Source organism: Hylaeus volcanicus, chromosome 8, assembly GCF_026283585.1.
Source record: "Hylaeus volcanicus isolate JK05 chromosome 8, UHH_iyHylVolc1.0_haploid, whole genome shotgun sequence".
Classification (NCBI taxonomy): domain Eukaryota; kingdom Metazoa; phylum Arthropoda; class Insecta; order Hymenoptera; family Colletidae; genus Hylaeus; species Hylaeus volcanicus.
Window position 1 is genome coordinate 569199 of NC_071983.1, and position 17777 is coordinate 586975.

Sequence of the window (17777 nt, forward strand, 5' to 3'; positions counted from 1 at the left end):
TATTACAATTACAACTTTACCTTCTATTGGCTGAATTTTTTTTCTCTAGATTACTTCCAAAGCATTTATTTTGATATTTCATGATGACGATGCTGCTTTTGGATGTTTTGAATATTATAAGAATGTATTTCTTAACTTTGATACTTTAAATATTCTAAAAATACACATTCAAGTGTAAGATCTGTATCTCTGCCAATTCAGAAAACTTTCAAATTCAATTTTATTCGGCTCTACCTCGATAAACGCACTTCTCAAGTTTTTAATGAAACCAGCTGCGATCGATGAAAGTTAATAGTTCCCTATAGAAAAAGAAAACCCCTTGAACGCGAGTACTACTGAACCCGGTGAACTGGATTTTCCCAGTAATCGTGTTGACGCTTTTCACAGCGATGACTGTGGGGAGTACAAGTTCATTGTGCGCCAGGCGATCGGTGCATTCATGATTTACAGTCCCCCAGACGGTATTCTATTCGCAATATCGCCACTAACGATGACAGACAATGATAAATTAATCGCTGCTATCCTGGGTTTTCTGCGAATTAATTTCGTCGCGACGCATAAAGGGAACTCTGAAAGTAGAAGCTCATTGTGTACTGGTAATCGGTGCGTTCACAATTTGCAGCTCTATTGACGGAAATAATGCCAGCGATACCGTCATTATCGACGACAGTCAGCGATAATTAAACGGCGATGTCCTGGATCTGCTATCAAACATTGATATTTTTCGTCGCGTAACGAATCTCGAAATTATTATCTCCATTGAGTAGCAGTAATCGGTCCGTTTACAATTTGTACTCCCATTGACGGAATTGCATCGGCAATGTTCGAAAATTGTTTTGAATCGAGCCAACCGCTGAGAGAATAGTCACCAGACTTTTCGAATTCATTGTGTAGCCGAGAATACGTTATTAGTCAGGCGGACGAGACACCGTTGCGAATAATGGAAGGCTTTTCCGATTCGTCTTTCATTTGCGGCTCTACGAAGCTGCGCCACACAAGTATATCACTGTTCCTCGGCAAAGGCCATAGTTCTATTTACTCCCTAACTCATGACGAACTGTTTCCAGGAGTCTCGCGTAATATACACCAGATGGTTACAGTTCCACTTGGCTACTGTGCAAATATCGACCTCCTTTGACTCAACGATGATAACGTTTTACGTGCCTCCCCCGTAAAAATCCAGCGCCAAAAGTAGAAAGCTCGTTAAGTGGTTTATCGGTACGTTATCATTTAGCATGGAAAGCTACAATCAGATACGATAATCGTGTTTTCTTTATCTATAATCTTGAGAGAATAAGGAAAATTTCGTAACAAATATGTATATCAGCACGTACGCTAAATTAAACGAGTTAATTATCATTTGAAAGATCTTGGCTCGAAGTTATGCCTTTTCGTGGTTGCAAGGTCCCCTCTATTTTTGGGTCAAAGTTACCAATTCGCTATTAGAACTATATCGATCTCAATCGGTATAAATTCCTGTGGATAATAAAAACAAGGAGATTCAATTGCAGTAGACACCTTGCGAAGCGATGTAAACATTTTGCCAAGATTTTTCGTGACGTCCTGTTTATCTCTCCAACGAGTTACAGTTCTTGGAACGAATATATACTTAAGTCAATTTCGAGTGATCTCTAAAACGATATCCTTGTTGAGTACATACCGTTAAATGGGGTTTCCCCAGCGGGATGGCGGTTTGTTGCCGACAGGAACGTGCTTATTGAATTTGGGTTAGGCTCACTCGTGCGTTCCTGTACTGCGATAGCTCGGCCTGGGACGCCCGTATTCTTCAAGTTGTACCAGTCAAAAAGCATCCCTCTTGAATCCTTGACACCCTGTAGTCAAAGACGATCGTGTCACTCTGCGGTTTATATTATTTGTTTCGTCGACTAAGGCTTCAGGAAACATATACTCGGTATAAAGCAAACCTTAACAACGTAAGTCTTAAAATCAATGTCGATATAAAACAGAATAGTTTGTGTTCACATTTGTAAGAGGTTATCGATGTGGCTTCCTCCCATTTCAATACAATACCGACATATGAGGATTATGTAGGCAGCATTCTCAAATATACCTCCCGTGTCTCACGTTGCAACACATACACTTTCTATTCGTTGTTGTAAGTTCCGAATATTAAAGAGACCTCACAGATGGAAGTTTGGAAAACTCGAGTCTTCCTGATCCAACTTAGACCTCCCTCATACTCTAAAATCGCTTGCATAATTTCTTCTGATAAGGAATTTTATTCGAGACTTAAATTGAAGTAATTCGTTGAAAACTAAACACTGGTTGTAGAGATTGATCTCTAGAAGCTCTAAAATTCTCAGTTCCAATTTTCCTATTCCCTTTATAAAGGAGTAGAATTCTGGTTTCGTACAATTACATGGTCAATATTTTATTTAATTTGTTTTCTAAAATATTGAACTATTCAATTCTCGATCCTGATTGTTTAGTATCTCGAGGAAATTGCCAATAAAATTTGTTGCTGCGTTCAAGTGAGTAAAGAGTCGTAAAGTCGTAAAGCGTGATCGATCGTTGAAAAGGCAAAGATTGCAACGGCATATCGCGTGAACGGACCTTAAATTCGTGTATGAATGAAGCCATTCGCGTGCAGTGATGATTCAGACAGGGGCCAATGTGTATAAGCGTGTGTTTTCCACTCCCTTCTCGTCTCGCACCCTCTTCATATTTCTTCCTCCTTCTCTGTCGGCTTTTATCCGACTGTTTGTTTTTGTCCGTCTACTCGGGTTCGTGTTGTGTCTTCTCTGAACTCTTGTTGGTTGCAGATGCAGCACGAACTTGAGACGCTGTCCACAATCGTGCATTGTTAGAAAAACTCGCGATTGAGGCGTCGAGTTCGCCTTTGATTCAAAGTGGTTTTCTTCGGGGTCGACGAAAAAGGTGGCTCGATTCGCTTACTTCAGACGTGGATATTGTTTGTTGTGTTTTTTTCTAATAGATCGCAAATAAATACCAAAGAATTGAACTTTTATTTTCGATACTAACCATCCTGTGAATAAACTGTAAATATAACAAAGTTTCGTCTCGTCATTCCCTATCAGCTGGTATTTTTTAAATATTTATCTTTTTTACATTGATTTATTTAGAACATTATTTAGAATTCGTTAAAAGTACTCAATTATCGAATACATAAACAATGTTTTAAATCAGTCTGAAAGAAAATTAGATTCACCATGAAAAAATTGAATAAACTTTTCAGTAAACCTGTGCCATCTTTAACTTGTATTCTAGCAAATAATCTAGTAAACTTTTGCAAAGAGTCGGAAATTGGTATACTTGTGTGCCTTCCAGTTTACCCAGCTACCGATTACAAAACTAATGCGAGCAAACACGTGTTCGAACTCCAGTTGGTCAGTAGATAACATCAATCTGATCATAAATTAATTGAATATTTTGTTGGCTAACGGCGAGCACTGTTATGGAAGCAACGTGTCATAGTCCGGTCTCTTAGCACGCCATAGTAACGGTGTTGTACACGTTTAATTGGCACGCGCAAGTGTTAAAAGGATGCAAATTGCGCGCCAATATGTAGACCTCCGACACTCTTATTTACATACTTACGTAACCCTATCTCTATGTGCATCCATTCTTCTCGTGGATCTCGATTCCTCCTTCTGTTTACTTGAGCGGATCGTTCGTCTCGTCGCGTCGCGGCCAATTCAACAGCCTCGTATCCATTGTCTCTATCTTATCATCGACGAGTAAATATAAGAATAGAACCGGTGTCTTGCTTCTCACACTCGATTAACAAGGATGTGTGGCAACCGCTGCATAATTCCTCACCTGCAGCATGTAAGCGGTGCGCGAGCTTTGCTGAAAGAATTGGCCCGAGTGGGCGGGTGCATATTTGATTCTGCCTTTTTAACGTCTGCGAGCAAACATCTTTAGCAAACAATGTGCTAATCTATAAGCTCGAGTGTACATTCGATCAAAATTTTATAGCGTCTGTTAGATTTTTCATTGAAATCTATTAGAAAAATGAATCTCGTGAGAAGGGAGATGCTGTTCCTTTCGGCATTCATTTGTATATACGACATTTCATATGCACCAACCTAATAGTATGTGTACACCTCAAACAAACACTTTTTAATGAAATATACATACATCTTTGAATAATAATTTTAATTAAAGAGTTAATATCATGACATTGTACATTAATGAACGCGATAACACCGATACGTTAGAAGACGTTTACGCTGCGTCATTGTCTACCTGGGACCGGTTTAAAAATTAATCGCGAGACATCGATAACGAGCGGGTGAAATCTAAGGCGTGTTCTTACCTGCGGAGTCGCGCGACGCTTATTAATGAAGATTGCGCTGAAAGAATTCGCACAAGTCATCGGAAATAAAACGTTTGAAACACGGCGAGCATAAAACAAGGTTTTTCTCTATCTACCAGCCACGAGATTACTGTTAAGTCACGTAATAAAGTGACGGCCGCTCGTTATTATGCAGGTATTGCGCATTACATGCTTCCAGCTCATACTATTAAAAATAGTAATGAAACGATACAGGCAGAGATTCCACCGGTGCGCTAAATACCGATGATCTTGAGAAGAGAAAAGTATTCCCTTCTGATGCTTTATTATTCGCGCAATATCGAAGGTCCGGTTAACTGAAGATCGTCTGGTAATTGTCGGAGATATTTGTACGATCTACGGGATCCAGGGAGGTCCGAGGATGGAAATTAGTAAATGTAAATTGGAATTTCTCTCCGATACGAGGTCCCCTGTCCGATATTAAATTCCTGACCTTTTATTATCGTTTCGAAGCGGCTGGGCTCGCAAGAATCCTTTGACGTTAATCGTACGCCGCCAGTTAATATTGGCCAACAAATCCTTGGAATCGATTAATCGATTAATCGATAATAAACGCCCCGATGACCGACGTCGACGGAGAGATGAAATTTCGAAAGACTTGGCTAGATTTCTATTAATTTAAGGCGGTATGCCCAGTTTGACACTTTAAATATCTCGGTTTTATGGATTTTCTTTTGCCGAGTCAAAGAGGAAAATGTAGTTGATAAATTGGTTAAGGGACGTAGTTATACGCAGTCACGGGGTCAAGGAAAGCATGATATTTGTCTAATGTTCGGTAGTTTGAGAGATTAGTCGTTACATGCACAAAGATCAGCAACCGCAGACTTCGAAACGTCACTGGTCATTTTATTGGAAACGTGTATTTTCCATCTCCACTCCGGCAAAAGTATTTCACGTATCGTTGGAGCGGAGGGTTTCACATTAAAAATACAAAACGCGTATCGAGATCCATTTTATCCGAGCCGAGCAACGTCTTCACGGCCCACTGACCTACATCTTGTTCCATTTTCTACGATCGAGTTGAATTTAATCCACTGGCAACGTCTTGGAACTCCGCTCGAAAGGTCGAAGACACAATTTTATTTCGCATCCCTTTTGTCAAGCATTCATGACTCGATAGTACTCTCAGCCACTCCGTGTAACGTCTTCGAAGCCACTATTTATAGGGTTCCCATCACCTTGCAATAATTGAGTTCGGCTTTCGTCTGCATCTGGCACATTCAGCCTGCTCTCGAGCCTCAGTGTGCCACCGACCTTTTTACGCGACTAGGTCCCGGTGTCGGGAATTTTTTTTCAACGTTTCGTTCATCCACGATGACGATCACCTGTTCTCGTCAGCTCTCCGATTACCCGAATTCTGTTGGTGCTTGACAGAACTTTATCGTTGGTTGCAAATTGAGAAAAAAAAGTAATAGAGAAAAGGAATGATTAATTTAAAGAAGTTTTACCGTATGCAAAATTGCATTTGTATCTTGATTTTAATCCTTTCACCTGAGAATTTGTTGTGGAAATTCTTTAATGTGACGTAGTCCGTTTACTTGATGAACGCAAGAAACATTTTTAAATTGTAAGAGTGTGTTTATCGAACAGAAGATGGAACATACAAAGTTTCAGAATCAACTTGTACGTGATAAGGTAAAAAAACAGTGTTTACATAATGGAAATTTGTATAGCTCGTCTCACAATCAAGTTTCTAGAGTCTCATCCCGTATGCAAAGATACGCACCATGTCCGCGGTCGGATCATAATTGCGATTCGTTCCTTGGAACGCGAGGTTAGTAAAGAAATCAGGATCCGTCCGTTTCCCTTGGCGAGAACGCAAATTTCAATATCTCAATCGGCCTCGACCAGGGGTCATGCACTTCTAACGAACTGCAGCTGCATAACTCTCACAGTCCGTTGCACCGTGGGCGCAAACTGCACGTCCACACGCGAGTTTAAATCCCATCTTACGTACGCGTGGCGCACGATCGATATCGCGTGGAAATTATCGCTTGTTCCGTGATGCCGTTTCGATGACATCGTGACGTAGCCACGAAATCAATATCCATTTCAACCTAGGAGGATTCTGGCTCCGATCATGTCCCCCTTCGAAATTCTCATTGTGTCGTAGGTCCCTTGCATCATCTTCCAAATATCTGCCAAGAATTAATCAAATTTCACCATTTTGTCTAGGAAGTTATATTTTCAACGCGCACGGCATTCCAAAACCCCTCAGTTTTTCTTTTCCATTCTTTTCATTAATCGCTCTTCTCGTGCCAATAGTGGAAATTTTAAATAACAAACGAGTTATCTGTAAGCTATAGATTCGGTAGTAAGTAAATCGAAAGAAACCATTTGTTTACTTAATGGAGACATTTAACAATCGCGACTACGTTTCAATGGAAACCTGCGAAACAACTCGACACCTAGGCAAGATGAATGGAAACCGCCATTAATTTGATTTAAATCGAACAATACCTGGCTCTAATGTGCCTTTTGTTGTTTCTGTTTATTCGTGGGAATATACCCGTAACTACATAGATTACCTTCCTAGGATCAGTTTCTCATTGCTAATCACCAGCGATACAGTATCACATTGCCGCTGAATAGTTGCATTTAATATAATCGAAATACAACTTGACTGTAATTGTTAGCCTGTAGGTGTTTATGCGAATTTACATTTCTAAATATATAGATACAGAAATGATATATGTATAAATGAAAGTATCGGATACTTTATTCTTAATACTTTAGATATTTTTAATATCGTGCAAATCCTTGAACATTTTTCCATATTATAAACGTAGGTTTTCTGTTAACGAGTAGTTTATTTACATAACAATGTTTATGATCTTAGATCTATTTTCTCGAGCGCCGACATATTATTTAAAAATTTTAAATAAATGATATATACCACACGAAGTAGCAAAGTAATCAATAGCATGCGAAAAGGATAATGTAAAACGTGACAAATGTAGTTCTACCTTCCGACCAATGTAGATCAGCATGTCCCATTTGTCTCAGGTCGACTCACTTGGACACAACTAAAGTACACTTGGACAGTCTACATAACTCAGTGGACCCACAAATGTCGCTCCGAAGTGTAGACTTTTGGACTAGCGTGCCTCGCATTTATCACGAGCCTTTAACCCGATTTCAACTAAAAATCAAGTCAACTGACAATTGGATTTATGGCTCACTGCCCCCCGGTCATATTGGTCCGCAAACAAAATTCGCTTGAATCGTAAATCCCAAAATATGAAATAAACACGGATGAAAAATGACCAGGCTCCTTTAGGACTACGTTTTTTTTAGTGATTTCGATGAATTTTTTGGTATCAAGAAAGGAATGTATATAATTTAATGAAATTTTGAAAACATTTTATACATATATTCAAGGAAATATTGTAATTTTTTGAAAGGGGAATTTGGGACATTCGAAATTGAAAAGTGGAATTCCAGATTCCCCCGAGCTAAAGATACGCCAAAAACTTGGAAATGTGAGAACCTCGGAGTTGAAAACTTGGGAAATTTGTTACCTCCTAAATTGGGAACTCGCGAAGTTGGAGGTTGCGAAAGTGGAGAATTTTAAGAATTTGAGGAAAACGGAAGCTCGGGAGCTTAGAACCCAAGGAGAAGTTGGAATCTTAGAAATTCGAAACTCGCGGAATTTAGGTTCGCAAAAGTGGTGGTATTGTACCGAAGGTGAACGAAAGTCGCCTAAATTTAGACGAAGCTGTTTGTTCCTTTAAAGTGCAAAGCGGTCGGCGATGTTGTTCTAACAGGGAAGCCTCTATCGATCAGCGGCATTTATAAATAAAGATTCAACATTCTGGTGGAATGTCGAGCGAAAGTAACGCGTTCGAAAGGGTGTGTAAAATGTGCTTGAATGAAAATGGTGAGTTTCCCTGGTAGGGGTTTTCGTGGTGACCAAGTCAGGATACTTTTCACGATCGATATCCCGAAACCTTGAATACTGTCGTTCTTGTTATATTTGGTGGTTGTCGAATATAGTAATTTTAATTGATAATATTTTTCCTGGGTTTGAGTAATGGAATAGCCCCTACATTTGATGTTCATTAAGCATAAGAGACTCGTCGTCTCGAGTATTTAACATTATATCAGATTGTCCCAAAAGTTTCTTTCGTTTTATTAGCAAGCAATACATAGTGCGATACTTTTCATTTCAGGAGTTCTCTCAGCTGGCGAAAGAGCTTTCAGCGGCACGCGAGAGTATCCTAGAGAGAGAGGAGGAAATATCGGAACTGAAGGCGGAACGTAGCAACACTCGTGTAACTAGAATAGCTTTAATACGTTTGATACAGTTCGAAGGTACTCGTATTTGATATATACCCTACTGAAACGATTCTCTGTTGGCTCCCACAGCTTCTGCTGGAACATTTAGAATGTCTGGTCTCACGACACGAACGATCGCTTCGGTTGACTGTGATGAAGAGGCAAGCAGCCGTGCAATCCGGAGTATCGTCCGAAGTTGAAGTGCTTAAAGCTCTGAAAAGTCTGTTCGAGCACCACAAGGCTCTGGACGAGAAAGTAAGAACTTTTGATCTATTGTTCGCGACGGCATTGGCGCCTGGGCAACCTTGACGGAAGAAGCGGAACGATTCCTGTTTAACCCTGAACTGATTCGGCCAAGTAGTTAACTAGTAGGCTAGATAAAAAAAAGAATACATGAGATAGATGAGAAAAAAAAATCAAAAAGGAAAAGATATTTATAGTTGATGGAATATGTACTTTAGTAAGGACTGCGAGAATCAAAACTAATAAAACAATTGTATAAATCGTTTTGACGCTATCAGTTCGGGGTTAAAGATCTTCCTTTGTAAATTGCTATAATCGGTAGTACCTTTGATGTAAAAGCAGAAATGTTTAATAATGGCCAACTTTTAGGTGCGAGAGCGACTGCGCGTTGCACTGGAAAAAAATACCACCCTAGAGGAAGAGCTAGCCATTACCAAAGATGAGGTACCGTTTTAAATAACTACTACACAGTATCGATATGTCCGATGAAGTTATAATTATAAATATTATTATAATCTAAACATGGAATGCTACGTGTGATACTAATTAATTGAAACGAATGAAATTGCAGCTTCAGCAATATAAATTAAGTGGACACGCGCCTAAATCTGCAGACGACAGGCCCAAGGAAAACGGACAAACGGAGGACGGACAGCAACAGAACAAGGTACCGAAGAAACGCCGATACGATATACCGCACACCCACCCATGCATATATGCACTCACAGATAATTCACACACACTGCCGCCCTCATACTTCACAATCATCATGGATACATGAAAGGTGTACAACGTGTTTGAGCGTCCGTGAATTGCATTTTGTGCGACGTTTCTTTTTCGCACTATGCATGCCAATGATTTTTATACAGCTCAGTATTTCACCAGCCGCTGTGTTTCACTTGGAGCGATAAACTTCGTTATCCTGTGTCATCGGACCGTATCGTCCTCTCTGCGATATACGCTTCTAATCTCGGCGTTAGTTATTGATCGATTTCCAAGTTATTGGTCACAGATTTCAGCCCTCACGAAATCAAAATATCGTAGCATTGCGTTTTGACAATCAAAGGACATGATTTGACTGTGTCATCCTGAAAGTCATTCATGTGATCATTTGGGGATTCATGTGTCACGATTGAAAACAGCAACAGACATTGCTTCATTCCATGATTCATTAACGCTGGATGTACCTTAAATCTTTTCCGATCAATCTTTGCATCGACTCCGATGATGTCGTGTAACTTGAGCGCAGAGTTCAAATCTGTACCGATAAAGAACCGTTTGTTTGTCGATTCATCTCAATCGTTGCATCCTAGAGTGCATCTGCGATAATGCACGACAGTAGTGGCTTAGCCGCGTAGCTATATAGATGTAGTTGTTGAGAATTGCGCGGCGATGCAGGACAGGCAATGCGAGCGAGGCATTCTGAATGTAGTGTTGTGATCGGGCAGAATGAGACTGAGCAGGCAGCAGGCCAGCCAGAGCAACAACAGCAACAACAACAGCAGCAGGAGCAGCAGCAGCAACAGCAGCCACAGTCGATACAAAAACTAGGTACTGAGAGGTCGACTGAAATTGGGAGTAGGCTGAGCAATGGAAGTCTCGATCCGGCGGACCAGGTTTCTGCAGCGCGAGTAATAGATTTGCAAGCCACTGTTGACAAACAGGTATGAAACTGTATCACGGCAACGAACCGTTTAGTGTACGTATGATCACTCGTTTAGGAAAGTTCAGGTGTAGATATTATTCATACATGGAACATTTTTTATGGTATCTACTTGCAACGTTTTTTGCTCATTTTTTAAGGTGCAGAACGAATATACTATCCTCCGTTCTTTTTGCATGTATTTTAAGTGACTCACAAGTTTGCCAAAACATTTCAAGATTATTACAAGTTTTCAAGTGAAAAGATAGAATTTTTCATATATTTTTTTGGTTACAGTGCATGACGTTATCGCGGATAGATTTGTATTATGTTTAAATAATATTCTTACGAGTAGTTTTAGTCTGTACGTAATAAATTGACATTAAAGATTCGTTTTCTAGATCAGTTTTAGACTATGCCTAGTAAATGTTACAGATTACAATAGGCAGTTGCAAAGCAACTTCAAGTTTTTTCGTGACCGAGTTATAATATTTTTAAATGCTTAACAGAAACAGTACCAACAAGTTTGATAACACTATGTCGTACAACGTGGATTATTACTCTCTTTCTTTCTCTTTTTAATGTGCCATTTTTAATGGTACCCATGGCATGTTGTTGGAATGAATATAACAACGATACTCGTTCAACGTATTCCGTATTCGCATGGTTTAGTGAATAAGAATGAATTTCTTCAAAGTAAATATTTTGTATGAAGAGCTTAATTATTAATGCGATAAACATATACTGACACAAAACATACTATACAATGCAAACACGTATACAATATATAACAACAAACCGTCTGTCTCAAGTAGACATAGCCTTTCGTGTAGAACCCTACAAAATCAAGGGCAAATGACAAAAGTGTTTGTCTTATTACGAAATGCATAGTTGCTGTAATGTCCTTAATATGGATAATGCAATTCTTAATACTCTTCCCACAAGCATACGAATAACAATATAAAGCCAAATTGTTGTTTAATAATAACATACTATAATGCTTATTTTAGAGCTCAGAGTTGAGTACATGGCAGCGACGAGTAGCAGAATTAAGTGGCCGAGTGGCGGAATTGGAAGAAAACCTATCCGAAGCTCAGAAAGTCCTCATGAAGACGCAAGAATCGAATGTCAAATTACAAAGAGATTTACGCGAGAATGTTGCCCAAAAAGAAGACCAAGAAGAAAGGATAGCGACTCTTGAAAAACGATATCTTAACGCTCAACGCGAATCCACCAGTTTGCATGATCTCAATGAAAAATTGGAACAGGAGTTGCAACATAAGAAGGCTCAATTGAAGGTAACTCATGTTTGGATTAAGAAGTATTAGAGTGAATCTATGGTCATCGAATGAAAGTTTATTATTGGTTACATTACCAATTTAAATATTCATTAGCTCCAGGAAGAAAAAATAGCAGCTATACAGGAGAAATTGGAACTAGCTGAACAGAAACTAGCCCAGTATGCTAAGTTGCCAGAAATGGAAGAGCAATTGAAACAGAGGATGGAGGCTCTGACGCAGGTGAGGAGGCCCAACCAGGTACGCAGGGGAATTAAATCGTATCATCAATTTGTCCTATTTTTATTCCTCTGCACTTCTGTTGACTCTCCCCAAAATATATCTTTGTCTAGAATGCTTGCCTATCCAATACTTTCTCTTAAAAATAATCTTTACTGTACTTCAGTTGACATATTGAATTTTCAGCAATGTCCTTCTGTTGCATATTTTATGTCATTGTTCATGCAGTACCTGATTACGTGCTATGCAAACAACAAACATTACTCAAAACTTTTTAACAATCTTCAATGAACACACTCAATTTAATGAGTACATCATCCAATTAATTTTTTTACAATATTTTGATCTGTTTATGATTGAAAACAAGATAATACTGAAAATTATAGTAAATAAGATTTCATATTAAAAATAATCTATTTAATTTCAGTCTAACACTGAATATACTAACCAATGCAATCAATGTGATTATTTTTAAAGCTTTTTATTAATCTATAGTTTTAGTTTCTCTCATCACATTTCTCTAAAAAAATGTGTTTAGTCACGTGTTTATTCTTCACTAACTGAATTTATTCAATCTTCGTTTTAAATCTAGATTAAGTTCATTTTACCTATAAAATTTCATATAAAAAATGATTAAATATTTATACTTTCGCAAAATCATACTTAATTCATCTTGAGATTTCAGTTTCACCAAGATAAGTAATTTTAACGGAATGTAATATTTAATAAGCAGGCTCAAGAAAGGCACGGCAGCGCAGAAGATAGGATACAAAGATTAGAAACGCAACTCGAAGAGAAAAATGCAGAAGTGATGCGTGTCAATCAGCGACTTAAGATGAACGAGGAACATAATACACGACTTAGCGCAACTGTTGATAAACTTCTGTCTGGTAATTTATGTCCATTTTGTTTGAATTCGTCCATACCAAAAAGCTTGTTGTGTTTACGTTTCGATATATTCTTTTAGAATCTAACGAAAGATTACAACTGCATTTGAAAGAAAGAATGCACGCATTGGAAGAAAAGAATGCGCTTACGCAAGAGCTTGAGAAGACAAGAAAACTAGCTGAGGATCTCCAGAATGAAAAGGCAGAGATAGTTAAGGAATTAGGAAAGGCTCGACTTGAAATTGATAACGTGAAAAGGCAAATGCTTCAGCAAGAAATCGCATTCAATATTCAACAAACAGACGCTTTGACTAGAAGTTTGTCTCCCAATGCTGTGGATCCTGGCGCCTTTTCTAGAAGTGCGAGTCATAGTAGCTTTGACACGCATTCTTTACCAAGAAGATCGGCTAAACGATCTGTGATTGAAGAAGACGCGTCAAAGGTATCTTTGATTAATAAAAAACTAAAGTGTACAATCGATGAATCCAAGCAACACATTGAAACATTTTTCAGAACTATGTAGCGCGCACTTTAGCGGAACAAGAATGGGAAAAGCTACAGCAGGCGCATGTTCTTGCCAATGTACAACAAGCGTTTGATGTCTCTAGCGATGCAGAGGGTGACGGAGATAACGAGAGTCTTTTTAGTTGTGCGGCTGATGTAATTAGTCCGACAGGACACACAGATGCTCAAACATTAGCACTAATGTTACAGGAACAATTAGATGCAATTAATAATGAAATTAGGTTGATTCAGGTAATTAAAAAAAGTTTGTCACTCTATTAGAATTTGTGTATTAATAAATGACAGTTTAATTTTGTGTATTTTGCTAGGAAGAAAAACAAAGTACCGAGGCACGCGCGGAAGAATTGGAATCCCGCGTTGGCAGTCTTGAACATATGAATTTATTAGCGAGAGGACGAAGTTTGGAACGAGCATCGCCACCGTTAAGTGGGCGATCTACACCAAAATCACATCACAGTCCTAACAGAGATTATTTACACAAGTATCATACTGTGAGTATTATCTTCCGTTAATCTTAATTTTAATTCGTCTAGTGATCTTAATCTAATTTCATTATACGTTTACAGGCTCCTGCGTCAATGTCTCCAGCGCATCTCCATCAGTACGCTGCTTCTTTGACTAGTCCAGGTCAACTTTCAGAATCTCTTCCTGCAAGCCAGGTCAGTTCCATTCGCAATTAGAATTATTTTTATGAATAACATACGTATAACTTTGTTGCGTGTCATAGTTGCAGTTATCAGGCGAAGAATTGCATTCAGTAAGTGAAAGAGACAGCACTGGTGGTGCAGGAAGTGGTGGGAGCGATGCAGCTTCACCGTTGACAGCTCGATCAATCAGGCTGGAACGTGTAGTGCAAGCGCTTGCACATAATCAAGAGGAGCTCAGAAGGTATGTGTTTAATTTTTAATTTACTATTATCGACAATCATCAAATTACTTTGTGGATTCGATGCCTGACCTTCACGAGTACTATCCAAATATATGATAGTACATTTAAATTAATAAATATACCATGCAGTTAATTGAAACAAAAATTTAGCAACCACATCTCTGACAATGAGGACTGTTTAAAAAGTTTTCTTGTATACATTGAATATCAACAGCGTGTTAGTTTATTCACTTATATTAACACTAGAATAAAGAAATATATGAAGCATTGAGTTACCAAAGTCCTTGCATACATAGAAGTGGGATTGCCAAAGGTCACATGATGATTTTGTAAGTAGTGTTGTCCGTTATTTATGCTGCCAGGCGTACGGGACAAACCGGATTTCCCAGCAGTGGTTTTCCTGCTCACAGGTTAATTAAAGATTGTAGTACTGCATGTAATCCGCAACACATGCCGCTGTGCCCGACATATTTGAGTGGTCCATGTGGGCATGAAATGAACAACCTTGAGGTCGACATAAGCGACATCGATGGTAACAGATCCTTTTTGTATCATTTCTTTTTTGTCTTTTTTGAGAAAAAGGAGAGAAAAGGATTTACTGAAATGTTCTTAGGTTTTCACGAAAAATAGGGACATGGAAGAGTAAAGTAGAATGATAAATATAAATATTTGTCTAGTAACCCGTGTCGCGAATATTTTTGTTACGTTTGCAAATTGATTCAAAAATACAATCAATGAGTAGTATGCAAGGTGTCACATACATGCCTACAGCCCCAATTTTCGAGCACAGTGGCACGGACGAACCATCTGATAGATCTCATAGAAATGAGTCCCCGGAAGAAACTGATAGTAGCTTCTTCCACCCATCGTACATTCAAGCCTGCCCAATTCACGACAGACATCGCTGTCTCAAACAAACGAGGGAATTTAAGCAGCCAAGAGAATTGCATCGAGTTAACGCCGTGTCTGAACCTTCTACGCGAATAAGGTTGTTTTTTTACAAAATAGATTGCAAAGATATAGATGGACATAGTCATATTATGCGATTTGTATAATACGACTACTTTTATTATTTATCGAGACAATGAGTTTTGTTATGTACAGACGAACAGCTTAAATGTATTAAGATGGTATCTTAGTAGATAATCCTTCTATATCTTTGTTCTAACGTGTACTTAATATGGCAATTTTATCTCATAAGCAGTGATTAGCTATATTTCCAGGATTTTATGCCTTGCCTGTAATACTGAGTAGGTATTACAAGTTTCTTCTTCTCGTTACTTAATTGAATATAGTTGATCATTTTAGACGTCGCTGGAAAAAATGTTTTTTGTTCGAGATTATTTTTTTTATTACATTTGTAGAGTTAATTGGAATTTGTTTTAGTTTCACTTAATATCATTTTTCCCATGGACTTCTGAAATCATCTGTACTGCCTCTTTTTTAGTTTAATAGATTCACATGCTTGTAGCAACTTTCACGAAGTTATGATTTGTATACATGCATGATTTACTTTTTTTTTTTTTTTTTTTGTAAGTTCGTCAAATCAGACGTATATTTAATTTCAAATTTATGCATGCAGAAGAATTTAGTTTGATTGCTTCAAAATAATACATCTAGGTATAACGAAAAGATAAAAACATTTTGAACTGAGAAATCGTATCATATATATCATTCAAATATAGATAGTATTTATGCTTATAGATTAGAAATTTAAATAAGCGCGTAACATGATCATACCATTGCTAACATTTTTTAAGTAATGCAATTCACTTGGCTCGGTAAATTCCCTAAACACATGTTATCTTATGCAATTGATATCATATTAAAAACAAAGATAAAAGTAAACGATAATAAGTACTAGGTCATTTAACAAGTACTGTTGAGTTGATAACATAATTATATTCTTGAAATAAGTCTGAAGACAACTTTGAAAAGTAATGGCGAATAGTGTCCTTTTGTGGGCCAGAATGCATTATTTAGAGTAGAGATAGAAACTAGATTAGCGCTCCATGCAGCAGGCATGGGCAACATAACAACGGCGCACTCAATTCTGGGACTCCCCCTTCCCCATTGTCCTCACGTCACAGCAGCCAGGACAGTTTGCACAAGAACAACTTGTCTGGTGTCGGATTGCCAATTGGCCAGCTGTCTAGCTCGCACTTGCACATGCAAGGAACCATGAATCCAGCAACAGCAGCAGCAGTGGCTGCAGCTCAAAAGAAGAAGGGCATTAAAAGTAGTCTTGGCAGATTCTTCAGCAAGAAAGAAAAAGTGAGCAGACATATTGATACTGATACGGTTATATGTATAAACTTAACAGTAACTAGAAAAGTAAATAAAAGTACCAACAAAAGAAAATTTTAATTTCAGATAAAGGGAAAAGATACACCAATGCCTGGAGATATGGCAGGCATGGGAGGAGTAAGTACACCAGCAGATCCTGATTATGGAGATAGCGTTGCTGTAGCTGGAACTATGGGCAGCAAGAGTGATTTTGATCGCCGAAAAAAGAAGAGGTATATGATCAATAACAATATGAATTGAAAATGTATTTCGTGTGGGTCAATATAATTAATATTATTTAAATACTGGTCTAGTCCCAGCATGTTTGGTAGTATGTTGGATTCTTCGCGTCATGAACTTTTGGCGGAAGCAATGAAAGCGGGAACACCCTTTGCTTTATGGAATGGACCAACTGTGGTGGCTTGGCTTGAGCTCTGGGTAGGCATGCCAACTTGGTATGTTGCAGCTTGTCGAGCAAATGTGAAAAGCGGCGCCATAATGAGTGCTCTTAGCGATACAGAAATCCAACGCGAAATTGGTATAAGGTACGATATGAAATGTTTGCCAATCATACCCTGATATACATATTTTATACCTAATATTTTATTTAACATTTAATATTCTTTATTACAGTAACCCCTTACATCGATTGAAGTTAAGATTAGCTATCCAAGAAATGGTGTCACTCACAAGTCCATCGGCACCAAAAACCTCTCGCACAACCTTAGCATTCGGAGATATGAACCACGAATGGATTGGTAATGTTTGGCTCCCAAGTCTTGGATTGCCACAGTATCGGTCCACTTTCATGGAGTGCCTTGTTGATGCTAGAATGTTGGATCACCTCACTAAAAAAGACCTCCGCGGTCAACTTAGAATGGTTGATAGTTTTCACAGGTAATAATTAACTGGCTCAAGATCACAATTGGATAATGGTTTGATATTTTATTCGTTTATGTTTACAGGACAAGTTTACAGTATGGCATTTCGTGTTTGAAGCGATTAAATTACGATAAACAACAATTAGAAGAAAGAAGGCGAATGGCAGAAGCTGCCAATGTCGATGTTCTTGTGTGGAGTAACGATCGCGTTATAAGATGGGTGCAATCTATCGGCCTGAAAGTAATTTGACTCCTACAGTTGTTATTTTCTTATAATTCATTAAACTACGG

General features: G+C 38.4%; 1 protein-coding gene across 17 annotated transcripts in view; it reads left to right on the plus strand.

Moving 5' to 3' along the window:
* The window catches only part of LOC128881228 (liprin-alpha-1), a 36110-nt gene that overhangs the window by 15841 nt on the left and 2492 nt on the right, over positions 1–17777 (plus strand). For 6 of the 17 annotated variants that reach the window (XM_054132044.1, XM_054132043.1, XM_054132039.1 and 3 more), the window contains exons 3-21: positions 8512–8613; positions 8708–8872; positions 9230–9304; positions 9432–9527; positions 10309–10524; positions 11513–11800; positions 11897–12040; positions 12750–12909; positions 12987–13348; positions 13420–13662; positions 13740–13922; positions 13998–14090; positions 14159–14319; positions 14682–14729; positions 16338–16593; positions 16693–16838; positions 16920–17150; positions 17239–17502; positions 17571–17727. In XM_054132044.1, coding sequence (XP_053988019.1) covers positions 8512–8613; positions 8708–8872; positions 9230–9304; positions 9432–9527; positions 10309–10524; positions 11513–11800; positions 11897–12040; positions 12750–12909; positions 12987–13348; positions 13420–13662; positions 13740–13922; positions 13998–14090; positions 14159–14319; positions 14682–14729; positions 16338–16593; positions 16693–16838; positions 16920–17150; positions 17239–17502; positions 17571–17727 — 3390 coding nt within the window. The remainder of the gene's footprint in view (positions 1–8511; positions 8614–8707; positions 8873–9229; positions 9305–9431; positions 9528–10308; positions 10525–11512; positions 11801–11896; positions 12041–12749; positions 12910–12986; positions 13349–13419; positions 13663–13739; positions 13923–13997; positions 14091–14158; positions 14320–14681; positions 14730–16337; positions 16594–16692; positions 16839–16919; positions 17151–17238; positions 17503–17570; positions 17728–17777) is intronic. The other 11 variants (XM_054132049.1, XM_054132048.1, XM_054132055.1 and 8 more) reach the window with 11 other exon arrangements.